At 39.1% G+C, this 12,076-nt stretch overlaps 1 protein-coding gene across 4 annotated transcripts in view; it reads left to right on the top strand.

The window, feature by feature from the left end:
- fmnl2a (formin like 2a) overlaps nucleotides 1–12,076 on the top strand; it is a 146,480-nt gene that overhangs the window by 83,103 nt on the left and 51,301 nt on the right. For all 4 annotated transcript variants that reach the window (XM_089133020.1, XM_089133019.1, XM_089133021.1 and 1 more), the window contains exon 6: nucleotides 4,667–4,822. In XM_089133020.1, coding sequence (XP_088989146.1) covers nucleotides 4,667–4,822 — 156 coding nt within the window. The remainder of the gene's footprint in view (nucleotides 1–4,666; nucleotides 4,823–12,076) is intronic.

The raw sequence follows: 12,076 nt of genomic DNA on the forward strand, positions 1-12,076 counted from the left end.
AAAATGTATGCACATGTAAACACACAACACAACAATGTCCACTGATGTTAAATTAGATTTGTTTCTCACGTTAAAAATGAGCCATTAACGTCTATTAACGCAAGTATTTTTAATATATACATTTCATGTTTCTAGTATATTTTCTGAAACTAAGTATTAATGCAGCACATACTCTTTCTTAAAGGAATAGAAAACTTACCCCATGATTTACTCACCCTCAAGCCATCCTAGGTGGAACCATCAGTTTTCATCATAAAAGTGCTCCACATGGCTCAAGGGGGTTAATAAAGGCCTTCTGAAGCAAAGTGAAGACTTTGTGTAAGAAAAAATATTCATATTTAACACGTCAAACGGCCATACACAGTCTACTTACACCTAAAGTGCAACTTATGACATCAGAAGTAGTGTAGTGTGTTGTGTAAATATCAGCAGTACATCACATTACTCGCATAAGTTGCGCTTAGACCTAAGTCGAATCCATATATTGGCCGGAAGCTAGTTATTGTACTTTATAAAGTTTTAAATATGAATATTTTTCTTACACAAACATCACTTTGCTTCAGAAGGCCTTTATTTACCCCCCGTAGCCATGTTGAGTGCTTATGATCTTAACGGGGAAATGAAGCAGTGAATCAAGTTTACATGATTTACAAGATGGATTTCCAATATAATCAACAATTATATAAGAAACATTACAAATGTAAACATTTAGAAGAAAAAAAGAAAAAACTTTGTATCTTTCGCCGCCAGGGCGCCGCCATTGTGCAGTTGACGTCACGGGGTTGGTTGGCTCAAGTTTAACAGGCTCTGGGCATTGAAAATCGCGACATCAAACTGTGTTTACACCAGTGTTTTGACCGCGAATTATTAGACAAAAAGACGACGTATCATGTTATATGTTGACAAACTGCACATAGAAACATTGTTCGCGATGTCGGCCGTCAGATATTCCCGTCTCGTCAACAACATGTAAGTTAAGTTAGCATGTAACGTTATTTGTTAAAGGGGTAATGAAACGTCCATATTTTGCACTGGTAGTGCTAGTAACGTTAGCTACAGCCTACATACTAGGAAAAAGTGTCTCCGCTCTGACATCCTTCAGGGAAAGCATCGCCGCTTTCACACGCCTTACTCCCGGCACAGCATGGTAAACGTGCGCGCCGGTGATGCAGAATTGACCACGCAATACATGCTCAAGATCAACCTCTTGACAACAGATGGACTCTGACACGGAGGGCATCGAAGTAACGCTACAACAGCCACACTGACACCTGGTAAGTTAGCGTTGCAAACCCGCTCTTCACAAACCACCACCGGCTGTTCTACATAGCAACGTAACTTATGGTGTTGACGAGACGGGAATATGACGGCAGACATCGCGAACAATGTTTCTATGTGCAGTTTGTCAACATATAACATGATACGTCGTCTTTTTGTCTAATAACTGTACCTAACATTAGTCGTTCGCGGTCAAAACACTGGTGTAAACACAGTTTGATGTCGCGATTTTCAATGCTCAGAGCCTGTTAAAGGATTAGTTCACTTTTGAAAAAACTTTTGCTGATAATTTACTCACCCCCATGTCATCCAAGATGTCCATGTCTTTCTTTCCTCAGTCGAAAAGAAATTTAGGTTTTTGATGAAAACATTCCAGGATTTGTCTCCATATAATGGACTTCAATGGGAACCGGATGGTTCAAGGTCCAAAAGACAGTTAAGAACTGTTTCAGATGCAGCTTCAAATGTCTTTAAATGACACCAGACGATGAATAAGGGTCTTATCATGCGAAACGATCGGTTATTTCAAAGCTTATTCCAAAAATGTAACTTTTCTAAGGACAAATGCTAGCCTAGCTCTATTCTGTGAGGCGCGTTTGTAACGTCACGTAATACGTAATTACGTTCAAAAGGTCACGGGCGACGTAGCCGGAAGTACAGAATCAAAATCGTCCGACATTGTTGTTTTACCTTTTAATTCCTTTTTTGTAAACGGCGTTTGAGTTAGTTTTCACGTTCAACCTATGCGTTCAACTTGTAAACACTCTGACTCTGTACTTCTGGCTACGTCGCCCGTGACCTTTTGAACGTAATTACGTACTACGTGACGTTGCAAACGCGCCTCACAGAATGGAGAAAGGCTAGCATTTGTCCTTAGAAAAGTTACATTTTTGGAATAAGCTTTGAAATAACCGATCGTTTCGCATGATAAGACCCTTATTCATCGTCTGATATCGTTTAAAGACATTTGAAGCTGCATCTGAAACTGTTATTAACACTATCTTTTGGACCTGAACCATCCGTTTCCCATTGAAGTCCATTATATGGAGAAAAATCCTGAAATGTTTTCATCAAAAACCTAAATTTCTTTTCGACTGAGGAAAGAAAGACATGGACATCTTGGATGACATGGGGGTGAGTAAATTATCAGCAAAAGTTTTTTTTCAAAAGTGAACTAATCCTTTAAACTTGAGCCAACCAGCCCCGTGACGTCAACTGCACAATGGCGGCGCCCTGGCGGCGAAAGATACAAAGTTTTTTCTTTTTTTCTTCTAAATGTTTACATTTGTAATTAGGGCCCGAGCACTAACAGTGCGAGGACCCTATTGAAACTGTTAGGATTATTTTTTTTTTTTTTTTTTTTCTTTTTTCTGCAAAGTAAGTGCCATTTTCGGGGCCGCAACATGCTCAAAAACTCACCAAATTTGGCACGCATGTCAGGACTGGTGAAAAATTTCGTATTTTGTGGGTTTCGCAGATGGGCAGGGCAAAATGGCACGCTAGCGCCACCTAGAAAATTGGAAAAAATTAGCCCCTCGTCCACGTTCAACCTACATGCACGAAATTTGGTGGGGACGTGTATCATATCAAGACGCACAAAAAAGCCTCAAGAACCCATACCCTAAACTCGACAGGAGGTCCGCCATTTTGAATTTGGCGGCCATTTTTGGACGATTTACAGACTCCGTACTTTAACGAACTCCTCCCAGGGATTTAGTCGGATCGACTTCAAATTTCTGCTGTGCCTTCTAAAGGCATTGACGATGTAAAGTTGTGCTATCTGCGCGTTTTCGTCGATGGGCGTGTCCGTGGCGTCGAAGATTCGCCATGAAACAGGAAGTTGTAGTAACTTGGCTGTAAATGCCCAGATCTGCACGAAATTTTACACATTTGACAAGAGTCACGCCCTGAACAAATCTACATGCCGACATTCACCCACAGTCATAGCGCCACCTGCTGGCAACAGGAAGTGACCTTTAACGAAGCAGCCCCCGCCGCTTGTTTGACCGACATGTACGAAATTTCTGTGGTACATCTACCATGACCAGACGCACAAAAAAGCCTCAAGAACCCATACCCTAAACTCGACAGGAAGTCCGCCATTTTGAATTCGGCGACCGATTTGGGACGATTTACACACTCCGTACTTTAACGAACTCCTCCTAGGGATTTAGTCGGATCAACTTCAAATTTCTGCTGTACCTTCTAAAGGCATTGACGATGTAAAGTTGTGCTATCTGCGCGTTTTCGTCGATGGGCGTGTCCGTGGCGTCGATGATTCGCCATGAAACAGGAAGTTGTAGTAACTTGGCTGTAAATGCCCAGATCTACACGAAATTTTACACATTTGACAAGAGTCCCGCCCTGAACAAATCTACATGCCGACATTCACCCACATTCATAGCGCCACCTAGTGGCAAGAGGAAGTGACATTTAACGAAGCATCCCCCGTCGCATGTTTGACCGACATGTACGAAATTTCTGTGGTACATCTACCATGTCCAGACGCAGAGAAAACTCTCTTGGAGCGATGCCCTAAAATCAACAGGAAGTCAGCCATTTCTAATTTTACCGCCATTTTTGGATGATTTACTCATTACGCACTTTAACTAACTCCTCCTAGGGCTTTAGTCGGATCGCCTTCAAATTTCTGCTGTGCCTTCTAAAGGCATTGATGATGAAAAGTTGTGCTATCTGCGCGTTTTCGTCGATGGGCGTGTCCGTGGCGTCGATGATTCGCCATGAAACAGGAAGTTGTAGTAACTTGGCTGTAAATGCCCAGATCTGCACGAAATTTAACACATTTGACAAGAGTCCCGCCCTGATCAAATCTACATGCCGACATTCACCCACAGTCATAGCGCCACCTGCTGGCAACAGGAAGTGGCCTTTAACGAAGCAGTGTGGCAAATGCACAGCCGCACTGGCTGAGCTGCAGAAAATGAAACGCGGCCGCCTCAGACCCCGACGTGCTACAGTGCGAGGGCCCGCCCATCGCTGCTTGCAGCTTTAATGTTTCTTATATAATTGTTGATTATATTGGAAATCCATCTTGTAAATCACTGCTTCATTTCCCCTTTAAATTATAACGGATGGATGCACTTTTTTGAGCTTCAAACCGATGGTTGCAATGCACTTCCATTATAAAGCTGAATTATGAGGATGGCTTGAGGGTGAGTAAATCATGGGGGAATTTTCATGTTAAAGTGAACTGCTCCTCTAAGTACATTTATTTTGTTATTTAAAAAAAAAAATCGGATTAACATTTTTGCAGTGTGCATATGATCAGAAGTCCCATGGCCACAGATAAATGAAGTATGAAGGATATATGGGAATTCTCTTTTTGGGTTACTCTTATTCTAAGGATCTGTTGTTCTATATTTCACAGGTATGATGGTGACAGTTCTGAGAACAGCACAGATAACTCGGTGGATAAATCTAAAGCCTGGAGTCGATCGATTGAAGATCTGCATGGAGGAAACAGCCTCTCATCAGGTGTCACAGGCAACAGCATCTCCAGAACCAGCAGACATTCAACGTTAAGGTGTGAACATGAATCGACACAAACATCCAGACCCTGATATTATCTTATATTTCTAAACTGAACGCGAAATGGTGTGTCCGACTGTGATGTGGTGTGTACGGACTTCATGTGATTTCTGAAAGGCTCTTTTGTATGGTCATGAGGACTGTAAGACTTTAAATGGCTTAGGAAACTGTGCACCACGACAGAACACAATCGACGTGTGTCTGTCTGTCTGGCCGCTGACTCACAGCACTGGTTTAGATATTTTTATTCTGATGAGGAATGGGAAAACTGACACATCACCATCATATGAGAATTAATAGGAACTTCCCTGTCTGTGATTTAGCAGCCTGATGACGGGACAGACGTATTTACAGTGAGCCTGAGCAGAATGGGTTCAATATGCTAAGCTCCCTGTCATTTGAATTGGATTAAGGTCGAACTCTTATGCAGTAGCTAAAGAATTCCCGATTCTAATTCTGGAATTCTGCTCAGTTGTTGTTGTTTTTTTTTTTTCTCTGGGTCACATGTCAAAAGCTTGCAAATTTTCAGTGCAGTATCTGTACAGTAGATGCATGTGTCTTCAACAATGATTAAGACAAAGCAAAGCCTGACCCTGACACCAAAGACTTAACCTGGATGACCAAGTTTTAAAAAATAAATATGGGTACACATTTAGTCTTTATATTATACTGGTCAAATTTGACAATGGTCTTGTACTGCAGTGGCTTAGATTCAGCATTACTGGTTTCCAATGTCATTTTGAATGCTAGAAATGCTTTCATAGTGTCGGTCACCCATGCTACATTTTGGGTTGTGCCCTTAAGGCCCATTTTTTCAGTTTTAAACGGGTCATGAATAATAGGGCTGTAGTCAACCAAAGAAATCCTTAGTCGACCAAAGTCTTGTCCTGCGCAACGACTAGTCGACTAAAAAAAAAAAAAAAAAAAAAAACCTGATGTTTTGATTAAACATTTTTTAAACAATTGTCATTGAGCATTTATAAAAAAAAAACATCACAAATAAATAAAACTATAATAATAATACAATTCTTTGAAAATTAAGTGATTTTTTAACTGCAAAAAGTGAAGAGCTCTGTCCTAGGTCTATAGTAACAGTCACAATCGCGCACCTGACCACACGCTGCAAAAAAATATAACTCTGCCACATAATGAAAAATCCCAACAAAAGCTCTCGTTTATACAGGCTTTATATTGTTCTTTACTTTCAAAGCTATGGGTTAACTTTCGTCCTGACGATCAAGGCGTTTTAAAACAACACACAAAAAACCCAACTAGCCTAAAAACAATCCTAATAATAGGCTGTAGGACCGCGTATAGGTTTATTTTCGTTTTGTTGCATTATTTAGGCTATTTTCAAATGCGTCAAGTGTACAAATAAAAACAAAAACATTAAGAAAACACAATCTATTGAGTCAGCATGATATAGCCGTTAAAAGGCTGCTCACGTCTTTTGCGCGCTCAAGTTCGATTTCAAATGTAGGCGCGCGACTTGCGCGCTTATAATGGAGCAACGTGATCGCCTCCCTCCACAGTCTTGTCGTCTTTGTTTTAAAATGCAGCCAGACAAAAGATTTAGATTTCCTGGACATTTTGTCGACTAAAGCCAAAACAAGCAGCGTTCTAACTGAATGAATACAGCATTGAATACACCCTTACCGAGCGCGAAGCAGCAGCGCATCCAGCCACAGGTGCGGTTCCCGAGTGTATTATGTGTGTGCGCTAAACTGTGGCGCATTTACAAAAATAGCCTAAATTAAAGCATTTTTAAGACGGGGACAAAACATAGGCTAATTATGTTTAGAATACAGTAATAAATAACTGCTTATAAAGGAATAAATATCAAGGAGAAAATCATTGAAAAATTCTTTCTATTGGTAAAAAAAAAAAAGCAACTGGTCGACCAATAAGAATGTCAGTCGACCAAGACGGCATCGGCCGATTAGTCGACTAAACGACTAAGGTTGACAGCCCTAATGAATAAAGATATTAAATTTTTCTTGATCTTTTGACATATTTGTAAAAATATCCTATACGTTTCAGAGCTCAAAACTTAGTACAAAAGCAGATTTAATGAAAACAAGCTGCCAAAATGACTTATTGACTTATCGGATTTTGTTACATATTATTATGTCATATTCTGATGAAAGACTACGGAGACCCACACATGACATGCAGGAAAAAAATGTGCATGATTTATACATTTACAGAACGAATTAGTAAATCAAGCAGATGATTTTTTTTTATTCTTGCATGGCTTCGTTAAAGACAATCTGTTCAGAAGAAGAACAACACCTACTTCTACATCATTGCCTCTTTAGCCCCACCCACTGATTCGCGCATGTCATTTAGTAGTAAATACGAAACGCATGCAAACACAGGATTACTACAACAACAAACCGATATAGATGAGGATTACAAGAGTTTTGAGTTGCTAAATTGTGGGAAAAAAAACAGTCTTTGAATTGCTTTTCTTATACAACATCCTAACATCAAGAAAGCGTGAATGAATTTATTATTTATTATTTTTAATACATTTCCAGCCACATTGTCTCAGTAAGACTTTGTGCTATTGCTTTGTATGTTACAGATCGTTTGACAAGTACTCACTTTACTGAAAATGATGAACGATGAATATAAGAACAATGGTCATTATATTTATTCATAATTCATTTACACAAAACACCATAAGTTATCTTGTCAACTATAACTGTGTTAACTCCAAGTACTTCCAACTTTATTTACCACAAGAAAGGCTAGCAAGCATATAAAATATGCAGAAATGTTTCACTATGTACCGAGATAAACACCTTTTTGTAGTGTCTTTGTTTTAACACTAATATGATGTAATACAATTGATAATACAATTGAGTGTTTGCTTATCTGCAATATGTCTCTAGGACATTTTCTGTTAGATGTCATATAGACATTTAGAAGATGACTTTAAGATGATTAAGATTTAGAATGCATGTAAAACTCCTTTTTCTAAGACTAACCCAGACAGCAAACTGACATTGAATCAACGTGGAAACGACGTCTCTCATGACATTGAAACAACGTTGATTTTGCTCATCGAATTAACGTTGAACCAACGTCAGACGCGGCATTCTTCAAAGCTAAATGAAAATCGAAAATTGGTTTACTTTCATAACGTTGAAACAACGCGAAGTTGATTTTCCGTTAGTTTTGAAAGAATGACGCGTCTGACGTTGGTTCAACGTTAATTCGATGAGCAAAACAATGTCAGATCAACGTTGTTTCGATGTCATATTTCCACGTTGATTCAATGTCAGTTTGCTATCTGGGAAGTTATCAGATGTTTTTACACAGCAGATGATTTCCAGATGACATACCTGTGCTAAAAACACAAGGAATAAATATAAATAAAGATTACCACTGTCGCAGACTGAGGTATTGGTGGCCTGGGAAAACCTAGTCTGGTTTTAGTCTGGTTTTAACCAGGCTAGAGTGTATAGGTTCAGTGTCTTCTGATTCAGGATCAGACTCAATAATGTATGGCTGAATTTCACTAGTTCACATTTTTCAAGCTTTCAAAACAATTCCACAGGTATATTGGCAGAGATGTTGAAATGTATTTTAATATTCAATATTCATAACCCAATCACAGCGGCTTGTTTACTTCAAAGTCTTGGATGTGGCACTCCCATCGAAAAATGGGGGGTCAAAAACAGGATAGAAAATATCAAAATGTTGATCTTTTCATGTGAAAATCTTGCTAACATTATAAGTTGACCTCAGAGAACATTATAAAATTCCCCAGCAGAACAGCAGACATTCTAACTGTATAAAACTTATTAAACAGAACATTATCACCATTTGTTATCGATGTATAGACCATTTCACAAGATGTAAACAACACTGGTCCAGAAGCACTTCCTGTTTCAGTTTGTAACTGTTTTCTTTATTTCACATGTAAAGAAAACATCTTAAAGATGTTTGTTTAACTTTTTGATTCAGTTTTAAATGTTCTGTTGGTTGTATTTTATCCCAGCTTTTATGTAGTGTTAAAAAACGGAAACAGGAAGTGCTTCTGGACCAGTGTTGTTTACATCTTGTGAAATGGTCTATAGTTATTGTTATCTTTCTTCGTGTCCGCAGGCCATTATGAAGAATTAAACGTTCTGTTCATACAGTATGTGCTATTCATTTCTTTAGGTGTGCAGTATATACATTATGTGTTCTTGCTGGAACGATGAACTGTTTTACAGGTTTTGTGAAATGAATGTGTGTAATTAATGCAGTTGTCACTCTGTCTGCAGTTTGCTGTTGTGCGTTCCCATCTGCGACACAAGGCACGTGTTTTCCGTCCTTCAGACAGCCTCCTTTCCTCTCCCCCTTATGTTTTTCAATGTGCTGTATTATGGAGCTTAGATTAACAGAATGAGTTCAGTTGCTAAGTAACTAGCTGTACCTGTCAGGCATAATCTCTGATTTCACCTGTTTATTCAGATCACATGGCTTTGCGATTGATTTATTAACCATTTTTTTTCACCACTGTAATCTCTGCAGCCAGTGGTGTAAATGTGTGATCCATAGTTCAGAGTTTCTGCTCACATGTAGTAGTTTCGTTCCCACGTTGTCCTTCTGCTTCTAGTATTTTGTAGGGTTAAATCTTGTGCTGTATTTAATATGTACAAGAATAATTCTCAAATTTCCCATGCCCTCCTGAAGAACAAAGACTCATCCACAATGTCCAAAGTGCTCACAGAAACAAGGGTACGTCTGCTGCATTTACTCAAAGTTCTAGATTTTGATAGAATTCTGTAATAGTATTGCACTAGATTGAGTGTGATACCTACTGTTAATATAACTTACGCATAACACTTTCTATGAAGCCTGTATTTATAAAACACAACCAGGGAATATTTTTGGCATTATAATGTACATAATGCCAAATATATGTTGTCTCTAGGGCTGTCAGCGTTAATGCATTAATCGCGATTAGTTAAAAACAATCCATAACGCGTTATTTTTTTTTATCGCATTTCAAGGAACGCGTTTTTGTCCCTTTGGCTAGCCCGTAGTCAGCCCCTTTGGTTTGTGAAGCGGTAAAAAGTGATGGATAGAAAAAGTACGACCGGATTTTTAAACAGCCTGTTTAACTAAAAAAAAAAAATCAGACGGTTCCGTTGACAACACTAAGGTACAATGCAGCATTTGTTTCAAGGAGTTCAGCTACCATCGGAGCACGTCAAGTCTAAGTTACCACCTCCAGGCCAAACACCCCGGTGTTTCATTTGACGCTTCCCGGCCAAGCAAGCCGCAGCCTCGCCAGAGAACTATTCCTGAGTGTGGGCGTCGCAGCAGACCCTTGGATGAAAATAAGTTAACCACAGCGATCGAATTTACTACTAGTGTTAAATATCACTTGATTGCTGTTATTGCTAGGAATTGTTTTGCTAATAATGTTATTGTTTATTTTTGGTTAAGAGAGTGGCCTGATAAATGTCATCTCTCAAAGTAAGCACTGCGTTACTTTCCCAGACAGCAAACTGACATTGAATCAACGTGGAAACGACGTCTCTCGTGACATTGAAACAACGTTGATTTTGCTAATCGAATTAACGTTGAACCAACGTCAGACGCGGCATTCTTCAAAGCTAAATGAAAATCGAAAATTGGTTTGCTTTCATAACGTTGAAACAACGCGTTGATTTCAAGGTGATTTTCCGTTAGTTTTAAAAAGAATGACGCGTCTGACGTTGGTTCAACGTTAATTCGATGAGCAAAACAATGTCAGATCAACGTTGTTTCGATGTCATATTTCCACGTTGATTCAATGTCAGTTTGCTATCTCCTCCTAATATTTGGAAGTTGGTCTACATTGCACTTTTTTTTTAATAAAAAATGTTCAAAAAGGAAATTGTATGTGTTCTTTTGATTCCCGAAGAAAATTTTGGTAAGATATACTACATTATGGGCTTAGAACTGTCTTGATTTGCAAAATAACAGAATTTTACACATGCAAAAAAAAAAACGCGATTAATCGCAGTTAACTATGAAGCTTCTGCGATTAATTGCGATTAAAAAAATTAATCGTTTGACAGCCCTAGTTGTCTCCTATCATGAATGATTGTAAGAACAGTTTATAATACATAATACTAGTGGTTGTTATTATAACTTTTAAGATTTATAGCACAAAGAACACTGTGTAACTGTATATCCACTTAAATTATAAGAGATTATATTTCCAATAGTTATAATCAATCAAGTTGTATTTGTTAACATTAGTTAATGCACTGTGAACTAACATGGACAAACAATGAACAACTGTATTTTTATTAAAGGGAATACTTAGGATTAAGCTTTGCAATAGTAGAACCCCTGTTGTATTTTCGAATTACCATGCTTTCCACCCTCATATCCCCCTGAGACGAGAGATTTATGTATGTTTTGTCTGGAAAAAATCCTCAGATGACGCAAAATGGTGATTTTTGCACCATCTGAGGATTTTTTGTCCAGAGGCTAAAGACTATACAGTCAGTAGTAGGGGCTGTCCCGCATGTTCTCAACCCGCACATAGAGGGTGGGATCTCACTCACAGAATGAACACATAGCGTCGGCCATCTTTTATTGGAAGCTAAGCTAGCAGGCTCTTGTTCTGTGGAGAAAGATGAATAGTAGGGGTTACGAGCCTCTTTTTCCCGGACATGCCCAGCCGTCGATGTCCGGGATTCAGCTTTTGCTTTTTGCAGTCGCCATTCATTGTTTATATGCACATTCAGTCTGATTGGTGAATCTGATTGTAGTGTTTACATGAGTGCTAAACAAGTGATCGGTTGATGTGCGTTTTAACATTGCTAAGAAAATTCCCGCTCCTCTGCGAGAGATACGATACCGGTGCGTCTGACAGGTGTCGCTCATCGGTAATCACGCCACTGGCCTCGCGCCATTCTCCCTCACTGATCCTGCTCGCCACAGTAAACATAATGAATGGCGAGTGTAGAACGCAAAAGCCGAATCAGAGACATTTTGGGCGATCTTGAAACACATTTTCAGGGAAAAAATCATCACTAGACTCATTAGTAGCCTACACTTGTTGTTTAACTACTGCGCTCTGTTACTGGTAGGTGTGGCCTCCTAGGGCAGCGAAGCAAGTGCATTCTGGGAGTTGTTGTCTTTCATCCACATAAGCCAAGAATACATTGTCTTCTTTTTCTCAGTCTAGAAAGCTCCAAATTCAAAAATAATTTCACATATCTTCTACATAAATGACCCATTTTATATACAC

Source organism: Pimephales promelas, chromosome 7 (assembly GCF_988280905.1).
Source record: "Pimephales promelas chromosome 7, fPimPro1.hap1.1, whole genome shotgun sequence".
Taxonomy (NCBI): Eukaryota; Metazoa; Chordata; class Actinopteri; order Cypriniformes; family Leuciscidae; genus Pimephales; species Pimephales promelas.